Source organism: Saccopteryx leptura, chromosome 1 (assembly GCF_036850995.1).
Source record: "Saccopteryx leptura isolate mSacLep1 chromosome 1, mSacLep1_pri_phased_curated, whole genome shotgun sequence".
Lineage (NCBI taxonomy): Eukaryota > Metazoa > Chordata > Mammalia > Chiroptera > Emballonuridae > Saccopteryx > Saccopteryx leptura.
Genome location: NC_089503.1, coordinates 11,599,119 through 11,621,523, shown reverse-complemented (window position 1 = coordinate 11,621,523; position 22,405 = coordinate 11,599,119). Strand labels below are relative to the sequence as shown.

Sequence of the window (22,405 nt, the reverse complement as noted above, 5' to 3'; positions counted from 1 at the left end):
CAAGTCTATAAGAGTGAGCATGTCCAAAGTTTTGTAGTCTCAAAAGGATAGGGTGCCGTCATCCATCCGTTAGCCCAAGTTCTAACATGCAGGTCATGTAGAAACTCACATTGTACATTGCCTGAATTTGGGCTGAGGAACTGAAAACTGACAACACAGAGTATTTATTGAGTTCTTGAAAAAAAAGAAAGATGCAGGGAAAATCAGCAAAGGGATCCCCGCTGGGGAAGTGCTGGAAGCACCACCCCTCTGGCATCAGCAGAGGTCTCCTGAGCGGGAGGACACAGCAGAGAATTCCAACGGTACTTCCAGCACCAGCTCTCTGCCGCTGGTGAGGACCAATCCAGGGAAACAATAGAGAACATGTTTGTTTTGCAGGATTGTCTTTTGTAAGAACAATAAAATATAAGTGATGACTCTGTGTTTGTTTTCCAGGATGCAATATACAATAGTGTTTGGTGTAAGTCATATTAACTTTGCACCAGACCTTTGGCTCAGACTACAGGGAATGATCAGAAACCGACTGACGATGAGTAGAAACCACGACTTAGCACCCTTTTCTGTCTTTTGATCTACAGACTACAAGACAATTGTTGAAACCTCACATACACTTTCCCTTCAATAAAGCATCTGCAAACCTAACGTTCTTCCTTGTAACTGACTAACAGGGGGTTTTAGAGAGACGTAATGACACGTGTTGCTCTCCCGCACACAAGCTGCTGGGGACCTCACCCTGCCGCTTGACATGGGCTCTTGGGGGCCAGCTCTGCCCCGCCCCGTCTCCAACATCCCTGCCCGCACCCTGGTAGTCACTGATGTTCTCGGCACAATCCACATCGTTCATACCAGCTCTTCTTAGGAACACAGACAAATGTCCTCTGACTGACACCTCCAACCGTGTCATCAGATGAGAGGTGCTCCCAGGACACACAGGAACCCGTAAACAGTGCCCTCCCTCTCCTGAGGCAGCTCAGGGCTGTGCTGAGGCCACTGGTGCCAAAGTGGACAGAGGGCAGAGTCTGAGGAGGCGGGGGCGTCCCGGCCACCCAATCAGGCTTCACCTGTGACTCGGCCTCCTGCTCCCGTCCCTCCTCGGAGCTGCTATTGCTCAGAATCCTAAGGTTTCTTCTCCCTAGCAAACTGGTGGCCAGTCTAACTGGGCAATGGGGATCCAGCGACTACAGCCCTATCTCCCCTTGGGACTCCACAACAGGGCCTTTTCCTGTTCTGTGGACACGCCCACTGCAGCCTGAGGGGACAGGCTCCTCCCAGATGGCCCAGTGCCCATTTGAGCAAATGCAAACTTCTGTACACGCGTCAGAGAACCAAAACTGAGCATGGCCCATGACTTAACGTGTGTATGTGTGTGTGTGTGTGTTTGTTGTGTGTAATATAATATAAGGACTGGGTCGGGGAAAGTGTCCTTTTGCCTGGACTTAATGGTGTCACTGGCTGAAAGTGTTTTGAAGAAGTGGGAGGGAGTTTCTCATATGATTTATTGAGTCTTTGGTATTTGTACCCACTTCTCCATAAAAACATGTTAAATAATATATCTTGTAATGGCATTGATATAAAGATGCATGTACCCACAGAGGTTCACTGGTGCATATTCATTATTACTATAGTCTCTTTTGGTTAATATTTATAAAGACATTATAACACTTTTTATGGAAACAACGGTATTGTCTGCTTGTTCCCAGTTTGGGTTATGGCTGGTGGAAGTCAGCCTTGGTGGGATCTGAATTGTCCTGAGAAGGGGTCAGGGCTCAGGCTGGGTGAGAGGGACCCATGCTGGTGTGAGCAGAGGGCACTCGTCACCCACCCCTGGTGTCAGGATAGTGGGGACAGGCCACAGTGAGGAGAGCTGAGTCCGAGTTAAAATCACTCACTTTGCTTCTTTCCCAGGGAACTCCAACCTCACTGCTGGTTGTCACTGTAGGAATGAAAGGGTGGACCACACTGCCCCCTGCAGGGCCATGACGAGGGTCAGTTACACAGATGAAGGAGGGACCAAAGATATCTGTAATTACCATAAAAATTTAGAAATGAAATATTTTTAAAAGTCAAAATTTGGGCCATACCTCAATGTTTAAACTAGACAGGATTCAGCCCTGCTTTGCCTGAGTCACCTCTGTCACTGGCTCTGTCCTGTCCCTGCCCCTTTGGTCAGGAATGGAGAGCTCCCGGTGAGCAGGGCATGGCGTGGACATGGGGACAGCAGTGGATCTGGGAACCTGAGTAGCCACTGCCCTCGGACCTGAGAGCCCACAGAGCAGGTGGCTGTAGCCAGTGTTTTAAGTGAGAAAGAAAAAGGCACGAAAAGGAAGAATTGAAACTGTATTCAGAGATGGTTGTAGAAAATCTGATAGGTGGACAAAGGGTCCCCAAACTCTAGGTTGCATCTGCAATGGCCTCTGGACTGGGTCCCCAGCGTTATGAAGGCACCGTGCACAGGGATATTCAGGAGCAAAGGAAGCATCTCTGACATTTTTCTGCCTTCTCCCTCCCGGGCTGTGTCACAGAAAGGAGAAGTAGCCACCACAGTGCCATCGCTTCATGACAAGAGCTCGTGAACGAGAGGAAGGAGACACTCTCCGCTGCCCCATGGCCTTTCCCTTCTGCGGACTTCCCTTTGCAGCTCACAGCCCGCAGGAGGAGGTCAGAGCCCCGTCAGGGGTCCGGGGGCTGCGGGCAGGTGTCTGTGGGAGCAGGAAGGAGCGGTGCAGCCTCTCACACGTTTCCTTCATCAGCCTCAGGGCACGAATCTCGCAGGTTCAACCACGCACCAGGCAAGAGAAGAACTGAGAAAACGGTTTTGAGACATTCATAACACAGAGTACATTGCTGTCATGGTACTGATAGGGATGCTTACGGCATTAGATCAATCTGACAGGAACATTTTTTTTGTTTTTTTTTGTGTTTTTTATAATTTTATTAATTTTAGTTCATTGTGAGAACATGGATTCCTGTGTCTCAGTCAATATAGCACCTCCTCTTTAACCACATGGCCCCCATTGCATTCCTTTGTCTCCCTTCTCCTAACTCCCTCGCTCCCTTCCCTCTGGGACGTGCTGTCCTGTTATCTGTACCCATGTGTTTTGTATATATAATTTCACTAATGCCTTCACCTTCTCTGATCCCATCCCCTTATTCTCCTTCCCTCTGACAGCTCTCCCTCTGCTCTTCATGACCCCGCCTCTGCCTCTATTCCGTTCCTCAGTTCACCTTGTTCATTAGATTCCACATATAAGCCAGATCATATGATATTTTTCTTTCTCTGCCTGGCTTATTTCACTTAGCATAATAATCTCCAGGTCCCCCCATGCCATTGCAAATGCTAAGATCTCCTTCTTTTTCACAGCCATGTAGTATTCCATTGTGTATAAATACCACAGCTTTTTTATCCATTCGTCCACTGATGGACACGGGCTGTTTCCAGATCTTGGCTATTGTAAACAATGCTGCAATAAACATGGAGGCACATATCTTCTTTTGAATCAGTGTTTTGGAATTCCTAGGATATATCCTAAAAGTGGGATAGCTGGGTCAAAAGGCAGTTCGATTTTTAATTTCTTAAGGAAATACCATACCATTTTTTACAGTGGCTGTACCAGTCTGCATTCCCACCAGCTGTGTAGGAGGGTTCCCTTTTCTCCACACCCTTGCCAGCACTTACTGTGTGTTGATTTGTTAATGAGCACCATTCCGAAAGGTGTGAGGTGATATCTCATGTGGTTTTAATTTGAATTTTTTCTGATGATTAGTGAAGTACATTTTTTTTATATCTGTATTCCTACTGGCCATATGTATGCCAATATACCTCATGGGCAAGTGAAATAAAGGAGAAAATAAACAAATGGGTTTATATCAAACTAAAAAGCTTTTTCACAGCAAAAGACATCCCACACGATGGAAGAACATATCGCCAGTATGTCTGATAATGGGTTAATAACCAAAATATATAAAGAACTTCTAAAACTCAACACTAGGATGGTAAGCAATTTAATAAAAAAATGTGCTGCCTGACCAGGTGGTGGCGCAGTGGATAGAGCATTGGACTGGGATGCGGAGGACCCAGGTTCGAGACCCCGAGGTCGCCAGCTTCAGCATAGGCTCATCTGGCTTGAGCAAAAAGCTCACCAGCTTGGACCCAAGGTTGCTAGCTTGAGCAAGGGGTTATTCGGTCTGTTGTAGCCACATGGTCAATGCACATATGAGAAAGCAATCAATGAACAAATAAGGTGGCACAACTATGAGTTGATGCTTCTCATCTCTCTCCCTTCCTGTCAGTCTGTCCCTGTATGTCTGTGTCTCACTCTCTCTCTCTCACTTTCTAACTAAAAAAAAAAACACAAAAAACAAACAGCTATACTGTAGTGTAAACCAGTATCGGGAGCTCCAAAATGGATCCACATATAAAGGAGACTTAATATATAGCATCAACAATGTTACAACTCAGTCATTAAATGATTAGTTGTCAGAGAAATATACTACTCACAAAAATTAGGGTATATTTCAAAATGAATATGAAGTGATAAAATATCCTCAAGTTTTTGTGAGCAGTATAGTAAAATATGGTCAGACATTGCCAATAACCATCAGGAAGAAAAGAAGCAAGGCTTCTAATTCTTATAATATATAAAATTTAAAGTGTCTTTAAGATTACTATGGAAGAAATCAGGACTTTCAGTGTAATAGTTGGGGTGGAAGCCAGATTGCATGGGGATGAGAGGTGAAAGGAAGGGGACTCGTGGGACCAGTGACTGGGATGCTGTGAAGTAAACACTCCAGGGGCTTGGGAAGCGGCCTGGCTGAGACCCTGCGGACCCATGTGGCACACCCTGGTTTCATCCTCAGAGGCCTGGATTTCTTTCTCAGCCTCATGGAGGCCATTTTTCTTACATATAGAAAAGTTAATAGCAAGTAAAAGATAATAGCCTACCACATGACAAAGATGACATAGTTAACGTAATAAACACATCCACCAGTGAACATATAACTTTCATTGGTCAGTACCTGTGTACCAGGCAGTATTGGGTAAGAAACCTTCCTTTAAGGCCTTAGCCAACAGGTCGGTTGATTAGAACATTATCCTATAGGACAGAGATTACTGGTTTGATCCACAGTGAGGGCACATACAGGAACAGATCGATGTCTTCTCTCTGTTCCTCCTTTCTCTTTCTCAAAAATCAATAAAGTAAACATTTTTTTAAAAAACAAGAGAAATATTACTTTAAGGTTTCCTCTCTTATGTCTTACATTAAGAAGCAGCATGTCCACCGTGTGAGAGAGTTGGAGAAGATGCTAAGGCTATATGTATGTACACCTTTCATGGTTAGTGATTAATGAGGATTAATATTAACAAGAAACACAAGACTTTAATTGTCCCCTTCCCTACAAAACTCTGTTCAAGAAGAAAGATCTTTCTGGTGAGCAAGGAATCAAGTTAAGAACAGTAAATAATCTTGAGGATCCTGAAGTGAGAATTAGCTGGTCCGTTTCCTGGGCCATCTCACAAGCCCTGAGGCCTTTTGGCCTCTATTTCCAGGGTGTTCCTCCAGAATACACAGGCTTCCTTCAGCCTGTCCTGGGAGCCACAGTGTGATGCCTTTGGGCCCTAGGGTCAACGCATAGAAAATCTGCTTATTTTCATCATTGTAAATGCCAGTTGTGTATACACAGGACTGAAACTTCTCTGTTGGGGAAGTCATTTAGTGGCATTGTGACTTGCTGTCCTCAGTTTCTTGCTCACAGGAGAGGCTGACGTACAAGGAGGAGCATGTGCCTCAAGCAGGGACCAGCGCACCTACTGACTGTGGGCGGGTCAGGAGGAGCTGTGAGGACGGGGCCTCACTGCTAGAGGCAGTTCTTCCTCGGGATTCTTTATGGAACTTCTTCCCCCATAGAACACATGCACTGTAACAGAGCCTCTCCTGGGTCTGCTGACCTCGATCCCGCTGCCAAGGGTCTTAGGCTGGAAGGAGAGTCCCTGAGCTCAGTGTCTTCTACTACTGGGGGAAGGAAGTCACTGGGCACCACCTGGAAATCTCATGGGCCCAAGACAGTGTCATGTCTGCAGAGCCCCAAGCTCCTTTGAATGCAGCCTGCAAGATCACTGTGAGTTTGAGAGGGCCTTAAGCCACATTTCGGTTGTATTTTTGTAACGAAGTCTTGAATTTGCCATGGAATTTGTGTCTGAACTTTCCAGAGCTCTGGGATGGTGTGAAACCAGTTTACACGGCGACTATTGCAGCCACCTGTCCCATGTAGGTTCTGATTGGATTTGGACAGTTGGTAAAAAAACAATGGAGCCAAAAACTGGTGGGCCATCATCTTTAATCCTAGATTGCACCTGGCGGTCATGTAGAAATCCACAGTGGGCTCCAAAACCCCCTCATTCAGTGCTCACAAAGCTACTGACTTATCTGAGTTTCCTAGAATCAAAGGTTTCTAGCTCACCAGACTTATTCACCTCTGTTCCCCATCTCCTACCTTCTCCCTGCACAAACTTTGCACAAACTGGCTTCTCACTCAGCACTACACCATCTTGGCTGCTTCTCCTGGTCTCCTCCACGTGGCCTTTTCTCTGCTCTCTTCTCTAATGCTAATCGCAGGAACTGAGGGAACAAACTCTCGGTCTGCCACACTTTATAGTGCAGAAATCAAAACCTTTAATCCAATATACAAAATAGGGAAGTCTCTAATACAAAGTCATTTATCTGGGGCATGATGGGATTGTACCACCCCATATCAAAAAGGGTGGGAAAGGCTTAGTCCTAAAACCAAGCCCCAGGCTACAAGGATCCTGCCTAACCATAGCCTGCCCCCAACACACATTAATATCACCTGGACGACGGGCTTCCACGTGGGCAGCGCCATCTTTAACAAAGTGAGCATAATATATTTTATCTGCCTAACAGATGGGGTGGGATGCAGGGCTGTAATTTGATGAGTAAGATTTCACATATCTGCTGGATGATTTGTCTCACAAGCTGAGGTTCTCAGGTTTTGTTTTTTTTACTAGAATACCCCAAATAGACCTCACATTGGAGCAAAAGCTGCAACATGTCAATAGTGGGTGGTCTGGGTAATGTGCACAGGCCTTTTTCTAATAGAGATCATTGCAACATCTCTGTCACTTTGATGTTATTTTCAAGTTTGAAGTTAAAAATTGTGTTCCTTATGCAAAATGCATTGTGATGAACACACTCCTGGGCTTCCTGGGAAGAAGGGTCAGCCATGTGGGGAGAGCACGTGATACAGCGGGTCACAAAGTGTCCCCGATGGGGGACAGTGCAGGAGTCCATGTGCACTTGAAAGAAGGGTCCTCCACCTCCAGGTCGTGTCTGCAATGGCTCCTGGACTGATATCAGCATTATGAACTGTTCAGGTTAGGCAGTACACACAATGAGAATCTAGGGAGAAATTACTGCTTTTTCCTATTAATATGACATTATGACCTTTTACCTATATTCAACACAGAGATCCATTAAGTTGTGTTAAGAGCTGGTGAAGAAGAAGAAACACTCCGCTGCTCCAAGGCCTTTTTCAGCCCGAGCTTCCCTTTGCAGCTGTCAGCTGGCAGGAGGAGGTCAGAGCCCGGTCAGGGGTCCAGGGGCTGTGGGCATGAGTCTATGGGGAGAGGAAGGAGCGGTGCAGGTGCTCACACTTGTCCCCGAACCCTCAGGGCATAAATTTCATGACTCACCAGTGCACAATGGTGAGGGAAGAGGCACTAACATGGCTCATGGAGTTTGTAAGGTGAGGAACATGGTGACTCGGGTACCATCAGAGATCTCAGAGCTTTGAATACATAGCAAAGATATACTTTGAAATCAGATACTTCTTTAATGTATATAATTAGATGTTACTGATAAATACAACTGTTAATGAGCTGAGTGAGGCCTGTTTTTAATTCATCTATCCATGGATATTATTATTTTTTGGTAAAAATGAGGTCATTTTAGTCACAGATTTCATCCTTGGAGGTTTTAATTCTGAAAATACTTGTCACATGACTGCACATGTGAAAAGGATAAGTACATGGTAGTGATGTGAATTGATTAAACATAATCCTTTAAAATATTGACCACAAATGTCATTGTGATCTATCACTCTAAATTATTTTCACACTGGATCTAAAGCCTAAGGCTGAGAAGTGATCAAAATAAATTTTTTTTGTATTTTTCTGAAGTGAGAAGCGGGGTGGCAGACAGACAGACTCCCACATGTGCCCGACCTGGATCCACCTGGCATGCCCACCAGGGGGCGATGCTCGGCCTCTATGGGGCATTGCCGCCATTGAAACTAGGAGACATTCTAGTGCCTGATGTGGAACCCATAGAGCCATCCTCAGCACCAGGGCCATTTTGCTCCAATGGAGCCTTGGCTGCAGGAGAGAGAGATAGGGAGAAAGAAGAGGGAGGGTAGAGAAGCAGATGGGCGCTTCTCCTATGTGCCCTGGCCAGGAATCAAACCTGGGACTTCTATACACCAGCTCAACCCTCTACCACTGAGCAAACTGGCCAGGGCCTCAAAATAATTTTTAAGGACTAACTAGTCATGGCTGAATTAAGTCCTTCCTTATGTTATTCAAAACAAAGACACAGAACCAACTCCCTAGGAAAAATTTGGGTGCTAAAAAATATTGATTAGTTATTTATTTGGAGTCTAGAGTTTTACATGCAGTCAGTGTTACGTAGGATCTGAGAAATGATGGGCAGCTGTCTGTCTTTCTCAAATGGAACAAGGATGTTAATGACAGGGAAGGTGGGACATGAGAACCAGTGTCACCAAAGGATACATTCCTATAAATCTATATGAGGTCATCAAGACCCAGGGGTGAGGTCTGAAATGTGTCCATCGCCAGGTACCTGCTGACCAGTTAGAGACCTGGCTAGAGGAGCCCTGGGATCTCAACAGCAGCCAGAGGACGCGTGTCAGCAGTGCATCCTGCTGAGGACAGGAGTTCAGAGACCCTGTGTCTTGGGAAGGAGAACACCTGTCCCCACCCACTAACTTCATGGACCCTGAGCTCCAATATCCAGTAGTGAGGATAATAAAGTCACCAAAACAGTCACATCAATGCAATAAAACAGTAAATTAAGTGATTGGAAAGCAATGATCTTATTTTCCCTAGAGAAGCCCCGATAGAACCAGAGCTAATTCAGAAGGAGGCGGTGTTAGCTCCCAGGTAAACAGTTCCCTCCCTGGCAGAGTCGGTGAGATTCAGTCTCATATTTGCCCTTAAGGATAAGGTGATCTATCTGTTTGACTTATTACTTATATTTTTCATGTTATTGCATATTTCTAATAACTGAAATTTACTGACTGATACTGTGCTGAGCATTTCCCTGAATTAATATACTTAACCTAACACAGACTCCTTGATGTCACCCTTGTTTACAGATGATGAAATTGAGGCAGAGAAGGCCAGCACATTGCAGAAGACATTACAGGTAGAAAGTTCCAGAGCTCAGATTGAATCCAGGTAGTCTGGTCCTAAAATTGGACTGTTCCTCACAACTCAATAAATGAACACGTTCTTAATTTGAAAGAACCAAACAGCACCTCAGAATTCAATACAAAGTGTAAACTGCCCGGTTGGGATTCTGAAGGGGGGATTGAAACTGCAGAATATCTGAGAACACATGACTTCCTCACCTTTTCTACTGTTTCTTCAGGAACGAGGTGTGAGCCTTGGTGTTTCTAGATCCCTGTTCTATCTGTGAGTAAATTTTATGATTTTATCCTTCAAGATGTGCATGTTTCAAATAAGTGTTTGACCTTCAGTACATTTCTGTTGCTGCTAGAGTTCCGGTTGCCATGGTGTCATGGTTTCTGTCCCCGGTGCGGTGGTGCAGGGTTACAGGCAAGGACGGGTGGGTGTTCCCTGCCGATCCTGTGTTCAGCTACATCGTGAACTTTAATTTGTTCTGAGTTTTTCTCAGTAGATTTTCTAAGATTTCTCTGACAGTAGATTTACTATGTGTAATTCATGACCAATTCATTGATTGATTTTATACAGTGTGTCCATAAAGCCATGGTGCACTTTTGACCGGTCACAGGAAAACAACAAAAGACGATAGAAATGTGAAATCTGCACCAAATAAAAGGAAAACTCTCCCAGTGTCATACCTATTCAGTGCAGTTCGATGTGGGCTCACGCATAGACTTTTTAGGGCTCCTTAGGTAGCTATCCCATAGAGCACTACAGACTCGTCACTGACTGATGGCCTACCAGAACGGGGTTTCTCCACCAAACTGCCGGTTTCCTTCAACTGCTTATCCCACAGAGTAATGTTATTCCTATGTGGTCGCGCTTCGTTATAAACATGCTGATATTCACGTTGCACTTTGGTCATTGATTTGAATTTAGTGAGCCACAGAGCACACTGAACTTTCCTCTGTACCGTCCACATCTCGACTGGCATAGAAGTGGGCTGCTTCGCTGTGTACACGGTGTTACGTCATCATCTGTGCATGCACACATGCTGCCACATCATGCTACAGAACTGGGAGGGTTTTCCTTTTATTTGGTGCAGATTTCACATTTCTATCATCCTTTGTTGCTCTCCTGTGACCGGTCAAAAGTGCACCATGACTTAAAGACACACTGTATTTGATGTTTTTTGTTGTTTGAAGAGAATGTTTTCAACAAAATGTTTTCCCTCTTTTTCTTTACTAATCATTATTTTCAGAGTTTTAAGTTCACAGCAATATCGACCAGAAAATACCCAGAGACACCCTGTTCCCTGAATTCCAGACACGCACAGCCTTCCCCAGCTCAGCGTCACACTCCAGGTGGGACCTTTGTTCTCAGAAAGTGCAGTTGCTGACCCTGTGGTAAGAGGATGTTTGGTTCACAGGAAACGGGAAGCCGTCCCCCAAAGTGTCTGCACCCTCTGCACTCCACCAGCAGTGAAGAAGAGTCTGTGCTCCCGGCCTGGGCAGCGCTCACTGCTGTCAGTCAGTGATCTAATTGAAAAGGAGAAGAAGATAAAAGAGTTGAACAGACAGATGAAGGAACTAGAATGAGCATCAACTAGAGAGTTCAACTGAGGCAGAACCTGAGCTGCGAGCAGCTGAGCTGGGACTTCACTGTCACTACCTCGTCTGCATGTGACCCGTCCCCACTAGCAGACACCCCGACTGGGTAGCACTGGGTACTTTATCCTGCACATCAGTGCCTGAGCGCGACCTAGCGGCCTCCCAACTCTGCCAGTTTGAGCAAGTCTCCTACTTTCTGAAAGTTAGTACACTCAACTGTTAAGATGGGAAATGTAATAGCTTATTGATTAGTAGTGATGCTTAAATATGATAAATTATGTTTGCACAATGACTTTAGGTACAAATAAAAATTATTACTATTCTTTTTAATTACCGCTGTTATTATCTACAGAGCTTTGCCTCCCAAAGCACCCATATGCAGGGTGACGATGGTTGTTTGTAGCTCTAATCAGTTCACAGTTACCTTGATGACTTTATTTTACTGAAAATTGTTCCCTCACCACCAGGCCCCTTGGAACCACCCTTCTATGTTCTGTTTCCACGAATCTGACTGCTCTAGGAACCTCATGTGTAGGAATCCCACATTACTGTCTTCTGTGACTGGCTTATGTCATGCAGTGTACTGTCCCCCATGTTCACCCGGATGCAGCATGTGACGGATTTCCTGCCTTACCGTGGGGATAAGGGCAATATCCCATTATCTGTGTGCTCTGACTCTGTTTACCCATTCATCCGTCCATGGACACCTGGGCTGCTTCCAGCTCTTGGCTATTGTGAATTGTGCTGCAATAAATGGGTGTGCAAGTAAGTGTTTGAGACCCTGCACGTGTCCGCAGAGCTGAACTTGACCCATCACACTGTAATCCTAGTTGTAATTTTTTAGGAAACTCCAGTCCTTTTTATTACTGGCTGCACCAATTACATCTGCACAAAAATGCATCCTTGCCACACTTGTAATTTTTTCCTATTTGTTTAATCCTTTTTATTATTTTTTGGAAATAAATAATTAAAAAAACCCCATATGACCTTGACCTGAGATGGGAAACAGAGCAGGAAAGTCCGGGGGCACAGTGTCCAGCTGGGTCTCACCCACTCACCACCTGCCCCCAGGGCTCCCAGAGAAGAATAGGGACCTTCCTGACTCAGCCCTTCCTGCCTCCCCAGTCACAAAGCTCCCCTCCTCCACCAGGCACGCCTATGTTTCAGGGTAACACGAGTCCTTGTCCCTGTAAGCCACCTGGCTGATGGTGTCTTGTCTTTCTCCAGGCTGTTCCCTCAGGACCCCTCCTCCTACCATTTCCTACTGTCACAATTGTCCCCTTCCTGAGTGACTCCCCAGAATGATCCTCTGTGACCACACTGCCTCCTAATGTCTTCCTCAGAACTGGCCATGCCTCCCCTGTGTTTCCATGGAGCATCTGGTCATGGCTGAGGACACGCAGAGGACGGGCCCTGTGGGCACTTGTTTGTACTGCTGGGACCCTGAGGACTCAGAAGGGGCGATCCTCCTAACTGACAGGTGAATCCATCAATCAGGACAGTTTAGTGTTGGATGTGATTTGAAATAGCTCCATATTATTTAAACAATAGACAAAGAGTAGGAACTTTCTTTGATTAAAAAAAATATTTTTATTTATTTATTTATTCATTTTAGAAAGGAGAGAGAGAAGGAGAGAGAGAGAGAGGAGAGACTCAGAGAGAGAAGGGGGGGGGGAGCAGGAAGCATCAACTCCCATATGTGCCTTGACCAGGCAAGCCCAGGGTTTCGAACGGGCGACCTCAGCATTTCCAGGTCAACGCTTTACCCACTGCGCCACCACAGGTCAGGCCCGGAACTTGCTTTGATTTGATATAAAATGTCACTTGATAGTTTGGATATGTTACATTAAGTAGAAAGTTAGGAGTTGGGATGTAATTTTCCTCTTGTCACAGGTTTCTCTCGGGAACAGAACACCTCTGATTTCTTCACAATTGTCTCCAGCCCACTGACCTTTCTCCCTCCACTGCCAAAGGAACCCTGGCACAGCAGGCATCATCTCACACTAAAGATGCTCCCTAACCCACCTGAGTAGTTTGTTAATTCATAGTCCTGCACACCCAGGGGTACTTGCTGACCCTCATCCTGTGCCCGGCACCAGGCAGACAGAGATCAGCAAACCAGACACGGCCTGGAATTAAGGAGCCAAATCCCAGGGGCTTCCTGTCAATCACTGAGTGTACATTTCTAACCGCAACCTCAGTGTTGATGCAAAGAATTTGTCAGGGTTCCAGCAATGCAGATCGTTGACCAAGTCACTAGAGTCTGTGACGTTCAAGCACGGCATCATTCCTCAGAGGAACGGTGGGGTATAACCAGGTCTGGTGACCTGCCACATTCTTTGTGGGAATGACCCTCAAAGCTTATAACCCCGGGCTCAGCAGGCTCCTGTGTCCAGCTCCTAATTCCTCTGTGTTCCTATAGCTGAACGCAAAGCAAAGTCCAGGAGAAAGCCAGTCCCATGTTGCTGCTAGTCACTGGCTTTTTGCTGTTATGAGAGTATCATTTGTAATTGAAGTACAATTAGCTTGGGTAAGTAACTTTCTCTAAACTGGGTGATGTATTAGGAACTGGGAGTGAGCAGAGTAGAATCCAAACCTTTCCTGGCACTTGTGGACTAGCCCCAGCAGTCAGGGCTCATTGTACCAATTCCTAAATATCAGGAACTTTCTGAGACATCAGTGCAGGCTCGTTTTACGGGTTTTTCATCGGAATCCTCATCCCTGTCTGTGGTCTATGTGTCAGAGCAGCATGATGTAATGGAACTTGGTTGTGAGTCATGGTTCAGCCACTCAGCAGCGCTGTGACCTTGAACAAATGCGTATTCTCTCCAAGTCTCCTCTTGTCCTTGCTTTTCGCAGCTGCCGCCCAGAGTGGCTCTGACAGAGCAGTGAGATGCTGTGTGTCAGAGGGCAGCTCCAGGTCTTGTCTGACATTCTGCTTCCCTGGGTCTTTTAGGTGCCGGTTGAGTTCACGGCCTGTGAACTCGTGGATTCAGACTCATACGATGTGCAGGCGGGAAGGGCTCTAGCAGAGTTCTCAGTTCAGGAAGAGCCGGTGTTGTCTGAATCTTGGAATGATCAATCTTCCCGTGGGCTCTGAGAACCGGCAGCCCTCAGCCAGTCAACACGTGCTGCTCGTTCTCTAGGCATCCGGCCAGGACTTGGAGACCCAGTGCCATCGTTTGGGTGACAGCTGCTATTTTTCTTGGTTTGTTCTAAGCATTTGTTGAAGAATATTTTGGTGTGACTTCATACCCTTGATATGGACCCAAGTCCTTTTGAGTCGATCTCTTTCACCTGCCTTTCTGATCCTCCTCCTGTTTCTCTGTGTGGCCTCCAATCTGACCCTCTCACCATCTCTGTATAGCTGCTTTCTGATCCGGTGTGATCATAGCCTGGTAGGACACGTCCTGGGCAGCAAGTGGTGACAAAGGCTTGGGGGTGGGTGGAGGATCTAGACCAGAGAACGTGGTCACTTCAGGTCTCAGCACAATCCCGGTGGGGTCGGTAGTAAGCCCCAGTTCCCACCTCCCACCTTCTCTGCGGAATTCTGTACATCAGTGCAGAACACAAGAGCCATCATGACATGTGCATAATTTCAGATGTGTGAAACTCAGAGTTGTTTTCTCAGAACATTTTTGGCAGTCTTCATTTAATGACATAATCCTATAGCCTAATTTAGTCTCAAAGGAGCATCTTCTAACATTAATAGGTTTCCTCACTGCTCTCCAGATTTAGTCCTTTTTCTCTGACCTGTAGTAAGTCTGACTCTGCCATTCATTGAAAGACTGATTACTAACATCTGCTTTCCCTCCATATCAGGACTAAAGAAGGTGTCACTGTATTGGCAGGCAAACCTTAATTTTTGAAATCTAGGGAGTGTGAATTTCAGCAAAGTAGGAGAGTCCTGGAAAGTGGCGGGTGTGATTCACAAAGGATAAACCTGAACTAGGGATCGGTCAACCAGCTTTCCAGACAGAGCTCTGCGGCTTGCTCTGGGATCTTGAGCAAGTCTTTACTTCCAGGATATTGCATTGTTCTGGGCACTATTAGGAAGGGGGTTATAAACTCCCAGAAGTTTCTGTCAGATTCTAAGTCAGGCACCATAGGGGAAATGTGACTTTATTTGCATAACTTGTTTCTTTCTTCCTTCTGCTCCAGCAAATGCAGGACAGGTCTGTCCAAATGTTGTTACTGAGTTAGCAGAACTGTTTTTGCCCCCCGCCTTCATGTACAAAGCCAGTCTTCAGAAATACGATGCCTCTGCAGAAGCTGTTGAGGCCAAGGAGACAGTGAAACAATACATAGATAACATCTTGTTTTGAAAAAGAATGAAGGTCTTCGGTGCCTTGGTAATTTCTTTCTCTGTTGGCAGAGAGGCTGCAGCTCAGCTGTGCAGCCAGGAGGGAGGTCAGGGTGCTGCTCTGGGGACACAGGGTGTGAAGGCAGCTGCCCCCTGCTCACCTCTGATCTAGTGGCCCGTGCACACCAGGTCCATGATAACATGACACCTGCTGAGCTGGACTAAGGCTGCACACAGTGCTGGGCATGTTCGTCCTTCTCAGGTCACCTCCCTGGGCACCAGGTTCCCCACAGTGTCCTGAGGAAAGGGACAGCCAGGCCCACAGGATGTGATGGGGCAGGACCAGAGACTGTTCCCCCAGCAGGACGTGTCTCCTCACCCAGTGGCACAGTCCCTGAGAGTCTTACTGGAGGACTGGGAAGGAGAAAGGGACACAGCAAGAGGGAGAGAGCTGGCCCCGCCTTCTGTCAGGATGGAGGGGTGGCTGCTGGGGGCTCTGCCAGCTCTCACAGAGCCGAGGCCACTCCTGTACCTACCCCATGTTTCCCAGCCAGGGGTCCGCGACCCTCCCCGTGTCCTCTGCAGCCCCGTGTGGAGCTGAAACACTTCAATCATGTCCTCATGCAGAGATCACACAGATGTGAAGGTGTCTTTCAACATGTCTGCCCCTGGAATTAACTCAGGTTTCACACAAATGTCCTCACTAGCTGGATTCTCAGTGTGGGGAAGTCTGTGTGCTGTGTGGGGAATGTCCACTCCTCGAGGCGGGACATCTGCAAGGAGAATGGCCCACGTCCCATCCTGTCCCAAATTAATACCTCAGCCCTGTGTCCCCGTTTAGTGACAAGAGGAGTCCTCGTCCTGGGACTCAGAGAAAGGACACCGGGCTGCTCTGCCCAACTCCTGAGCCCCCTCCTCGCTCCACTAAAGACCTGAGCCCTTCTCTGGGGACACACAGGGTTTATCTGCGGGGTGTGGACATGGTTCTCTCCTGACTCGCACGGTCTGTGCAGTCAGGTCTGGACCAGGACTATTGAATTCCCCACATGCACGGCTACCTGCCTGGTGCCTCCACTTCCCTTTGCTGGTTGCAGTTCCTTCCACATCTGGGTTGTGAACACCAGTCTGTGTTAACATGGCTTCTGCAGGATCTTCATGACTGATACTTCTTTTCTTTCTTTTTCTATTTTAGAGAAATATACTAATGGAATGTAACAGATATATATTAACAATCTTCCATGTGAGTTTTTTGTCGTTCAATGATGACCTGATCCTTCCCGGACAATGTGAAGGTTTCAACTCAACTCTTACTTTAATAAATTTCTTTCCTGCAGTTCGCTGCCTGTCTTGTTTTATCCAACAGTCTCTGGCTTGAGTTGAGTGGTTTCATCATGAAGCGGCCTGTGGGTGGTGTTCGGAGTAAAGTAGAGAGACGCAGAGTTCAGAGACCAGGGCAGCTTGAGTGCAGAGATCCCGGCGGGTATATGCGCTCAGGAGCCATCCTGCATGACCCCACAGACTGTCCGGTCATGTGGCCTTGAGGGCGGGATGGTTGAGGGTAAAAGCAGAGAACATACTGCTCGGGGCGCGGACTGCGGAGACAGCAGTTTGATAGCGGTCACATGGTTCCCACCCAGCAACATCGCTGCTACTGCGCCCTCATCGTCAGCACAAACCCTGCTCAGTCCTCACCCCATCCCTGGAGTCAATGCCCGGAAGGCCCCGTGTGATATGGTTTCTGTCCACTTTTCCACTTGTAGTGAATCCGCAGGGTTCAAACTTCAGTTACTCCCTGAACTCTGCACATGCGCATTGCTCACCTCCACCCCAGCTACCGCTTCCTCCCAAAGGGTCTCCTTAAAGCCCTGGACATGGGATCCATCTCCCATGTGGACAGCTCCATACACACCATCCACATTTATTGCAGGAGGAACACGTCAGATGGGCATATTGTCTCCCCACCTACTCTTCCATGAGCCCATCCAGGCTAATGGGCCCTGTCCAATGAGGCAGCTGATTCAGATGACGGATACATCACAGATCGGGATTGGTTTCCAGTGGCTGCTGTGACACACACTTGGTGGCTTCAGTTAAGTTCTTTTTTCCATGTGCGGATGACAATAGTCTAAAATCTGTAACCTCTGCTGAAATCTCAGTGTCAGGAGGTCATGCTGGCTCTGGAACATCGAGGGGAACATCTATCCCTGGTGCCTCCAGCCCAGGACTGATGACTGTCCTCATCTGGTACCAACGTTCCTCCTATCTCTTCCCCATGAGGGGACATTGCTGTATCGTTTCTGTGTGTGTGATAATCTTGTGGTCTTCTTCATATAAAATATGCGGGATGGCATTTAGAGGTCACCAAAAAATTCAGGATCATCTCCCTAATTCAAAATCTGTAACTTTATCACATCTACAAAGTCCTTTTACCCATGGCAGAGACTTGACAAGTCTGGGTTTTGTGTGTGGATCTGTTTGGGGGCTCTTATGGGCCTACGTTAGCTTCTCTGCCTGCTGACCCTAAGAGTCCACTAGGTCCTGCTCCTCCACGGCCAAGCCTCCCTCAAACACATTTTTGCAACTTTGAAAAAGTGTAGGTCATGTGTTTCTAAATGTTTTAAGTAAGAGGACTTATTATATGATCTGCAGCCTTTCTCTAATAATACATTATATATTTATACAGAATATGGTGGAGAAAATGGAAGATAAGTATTTTCTACTGTAATCAGTTGTGTCCAAAGCTTTTACAATCTATGTGATCACAGGAGGGAACATGTCCACTTAAATTAGTCTCTATTTTCTGGAACGCCTTCTGTGTTCATTCACATCCTGTGCTGGGTGGACACAGTGTCATAGGGCTCTTACAACAGCCTGAGAAACGCAGCCTGGAATCGTGTGGGGAGGACAAGACCCTTCACCAGCAGGGCACACAGGCCTGGCCTGATCCTGTCCCAGGCTCCCCTTCACCCCCATATCCCTGCTCACCCAGACGCTCTGCTCAGGCATCCTGCCTACATGTCATTCTCTCATCATGACGGTGGATCACAGCACTGCACGTGGGCTCGTCATGGTCCCTTTTCATCTATGTTGTTCTTACACAGGACAGCTGACAGCCTTGTGTGCAAGGTCTGTGTCCCGTCCCCAGATCAGTGAAGCCATTTCTCCCTCTCAGACCCTGAAATATTCCTTTGTATACAGTCACACTGTGTGCACGAAACAACACACATTCACATTCATGTTTTAACACACTGCCAGGACCATGCACACCCATACACGCACAGACACACTCAGAGACATACGCATGCACACACACACACATGTTGACAGGCACACTCATCCCTCTCTGGTCACTTTATTCTTCTATGATATAAGAGTCCCATCAAGAGCTGTTTTGGGAACATTTGGAATAAATTATCAATATCAAAACAATAATTATCAATCATTGTTAATATTTCTAGAATGTTTAAGAGTTTACAAACATGGAGACCCCTGTGGGCAGCCATTGTCCTGGGAGGTTTGTAGGTTCTGTCTCACTTTGTCCTGACGGGTCTTCAGGAAGGGAATAAACTGTTACTGTCGTTGGATGTGTGACAAAGGATGTCCCACCACTGGCCTCCAGCCTGGCCTCTGTGTCTTCTCAACATCAACAGGGAAGATTTCAAAAGCAAGTGATGTGCAGGCCCCAGTCCAGGACCAACATGAGTACCTCTGTGGGTGGAACCGTGTGGTCCCCATCCCCACCTCCCCTGCTGCGGGTGCAGCACCACGTGACTGCAGAGGCCATGACAGCCCCTGAACTGGGGAGGACAGCAAGACTGTGCATGAGACAGAGACTCCCAGCATCCCCAGGGGGTCACCTGGAGACCTTTCCTTGGCCACTTCTCTAGCTCTGCAAGGTGGGCATGGCAGGGTCTTTATCGGTGTCACTGTAATAACAGTGACAGATAAGGTCTTGGGAAGGAATGTGTCCTTCCTGAGTTGGTGACGGTGCAGGAGATGAGGTGATGCACAACCGTAAAGGCTGGGCCGGGAGGGACAGGGCTGGGGAGCGAGGTTAATGGCTAGGGCCTCTGATCGGGATGATTGTGGACATGGATGGTGGAAAAATGGAGACCATGATGTACCCAATGCCAGTGAATTCTACCCTTAATAAAATCAAAGTGGTAAATTTTATTTTTGTATATTTTACGAAAACATAGAAAAATTATCTCAGAATGGAGCTCTCTGAGAGGCAGCTGAAAGAGACCTGCCCATGGGAACAAAGTATTTGCGACAAATAGCATTGCTGTTGATCTCACTCTTTATATCCATCAAAATCAGCTTTATATATTTAAGTGCTCCTATATTAGGTGTGTAGATATTTATAATAGTTATGTCTTCCTGTTGGATTGCTTTCTTTATCATTATGTAGTGGCCTTCTTTATCTCTTACTATATTCCTTGTTTTAAAGTCCATTTTGTCTGATATAAGTATTGCTACCCCAGCTTGTTTTTCATTTCCATTTGCATGAAATATTTATTTCCATCCTTTTACCTTCAGTCTATGTGCATCTTTTGTTTTAAGGCGTGCCTCTTGTAGACAGCATATGTACTGGTCCTATTTTCTTATCCATGCAGCTACCCTATGTCTTTTGATTGGATCATTTAATCCATTTACATTTAAGGTTATTATTGATATGTAGTTGTTTATTGCCATTTTATTCTTTAAAGTTGTATTCCTCTTTTGCTATATTCTTTTTCTACTTTGATCTGTTTATACCATGCCCCTTAACATTTTCTGCAGCATTGGTTTGGTTGTATTGAGTTCCTTGAGTTTTTTTTTTGTTTTGTTTGGGAAACTTTTTATTTCTCCTTCAATTTTAAATGATAGTCTTGCTGGATAAAGTAGTCTTGTTTGTAGGCTCTTGTTCTGCATTACTTTGATTATTTCTTGCCATTCCCTTCTGGCCTTAAGTGTTTCTGTTGAGAAGTTTGATGTCATCCTTATGGGGGCCCCTTTGTAGGTGATAACCTTTTTTGCTCTCGCAGCTTTTAATATTTTCTCTTTATCACTTAGCTTTGGTATTTTAATTATGATGTGTCTTGGTGTAGGTTTTTTTGGGTTTCTCTTTAATGGAGTTCTCTGTGCTTCTTGAACTTATGAGAGTTTCTCTTACATTAATTTAGGGAAGTTTTCAGCTATGATATGATTGAACAAAGTCTCTATCCCTTGTTCTTTCTCTTCTTCTTCAGGAACCCCTAAAATGTGGATGTTATTTCTCTTTATGTTGTCACAGAGCTCTGTAAGAGTTTCCTCAGACTTTTTGAGTCCCTTTTATTTTTTCTTCTCTGCTTTCATGCCTTCATTCCAGTTGTTGCTCCAATTCGATCCTCAGCTCTATCCATCCTGTTTTTAATTCCTTCCATTGTGGTCTTCATTTCTGATATTGTATTTGTCATCCCCGACTTATTCTTTTTTAATATTTCAATATCCTTTTTTATACTTGCTATTTCTTTATTTAGGTGTTCATAATGACCATCCATTGTTGTTCTAATATCCTTAAGCATCCTTAGAATCATTATTTTGAACTCCGCACTCAGAAGTTTGGTTATTTCCATATCACTCAGTCATCTTTTAAAGGTTTCTCTTGTGTTTTCATTTGAATTGCACTTCTTTGTCTTCTCATTATCTGTGTTTGGGTGTTTTGTCTGTAGAGCTGGTTAAGCTAGGCTTGGTGTTGTCTGTCTCCAGTTTTCAATTGTGTTATTTCTAGGTCTTCTTGGCTTGGCATCAGCTATTATTTGTAATCCACTTTCATATTTGGGCCACTTCGAAGTCTTGGTTTGTTTGTTTTCTTAACAGGTGATAGTCTTATTTGCTGATCTCAGCAGGGGGCTTATTTGAAACTGTATCCAGGAATGCCGTGGGTGTGACCTGAGGCTCTGAAGTCCTCTTCTGTCAGTTAATCTCTCTGGGGGCGGGTTGTTTTCTCAGCTTCAGTAGGGGGAGGTGTATCTCAGATCTCCATGGAGACCTGAGTTACTGCCCCTCCTCCCCACTTTTTGTTTTCAGTTGTGACTTGTTGTGCTGATTGGAGCTGGAGAGATGTTTGTATCTCTGTGACCTGGAAGTACTTTTATATTTTGCTTTGTGGAAGGATCAGCCCCTACCCCAGTTATGCCTGCCTCCAGCACTGAATGAGTCAGCTTTTTAGATTGTCCCCCTGCATTCCTCTCCCCCTCACCATCTGTCTCTCTCTCTCTCCTTTCTTTTTGGAAGACAAGTAGGTCCTTTCAAAACATCTCATTCCTTGGTCACCAGCCAAGTGGCTATCAGCAGAATTAATGCTCTTTTCCTTGGAGTGAGAGCCCAGCCTCACTCCCCCCCCCTCTGTTCCTGTAAGCAGGGGAGATTCAGGTGCTCCCTACCGAGTTTGTTGTGGCCTCTTCTTTGCTCCTTGGTTTTTGATAGCTGTTCTTGTAGTCCAGATTTAGTTTTTCATGCTGATTGTTCATAAATTAGTTTATAATCCAGTTCTGTGGTGTGAGCTGGGAGTCTGCGCGTCTGCCTACTCTGCTGACATCTTCAGGAATCAACTTATTGTTTTCTTTAAAGTGGTTTAGGTTCACAGAGAAATTGAACAGAAAGTGCAGTTTCCACATACATCCTACTTACAAACCATCTACACCCCCATCAGCCTGGGACATGTGTTACAGTCGATGAACCTATCCTGTACTGACACATTATTATCACCTAAAGCCCACACTTTTCATTAGGGTTCACACTTGTGTTGTAGAATTGTGTCTGTGCAAGCCACATAATTTGTTAACCAGCATCACCCCAGTAAATTCAATAAAATCTGTTTTTTTTTAATTGCATTTTTAAAACATATAGGCATGTGCAGTGTGCAGCAATTCTTCAATGCTGCTTTACTCTCACTTCAATTTCTGTTATTTCTTTGGTCTTTACTTAAATGTCTGTTCTTAGTGGGTGAAGTATCAGTGTTTGGGTCTTCCCACGTCTCTTAATGTCTGGCTCAGTAGAAGTCAGATGCAACACATATTTGCTTCCATC

At 45.8% G+C, this 22,405-nt stretch overlaps 2 protein-coding genes across 2 annotated transcripts in view; both read left to right on the top strand.

The window, feature by feature from the left end:
• LOC136388559 (mammaglobin-A-like) overlaps positions 1-622 on the top strand; it is an 87,076-nt gene extending 86,454 nt beyond the window's left edge. The window contains exon 3 of the mRNA XM_066360382.1: positions 436-622. Within this exon, the coding sequence (XP_066216479.1) occupies positions 436-474 (39 nt within the window). The 3' untranslated portion in view covers positions 475-622. The remainder of the gene's footprint in view (positions 1-435) is intronic.
• LOC136388562 (secretoglobin family 1D member 2-like) overlaps positions 1-22,405 on the top strand; it is a 395,093-nt gene that overhangs the window by 97,170 nt on the left and 275,518 nt on the right. The gene's annotated exons all lie outside the window — the stretch shown is intronic.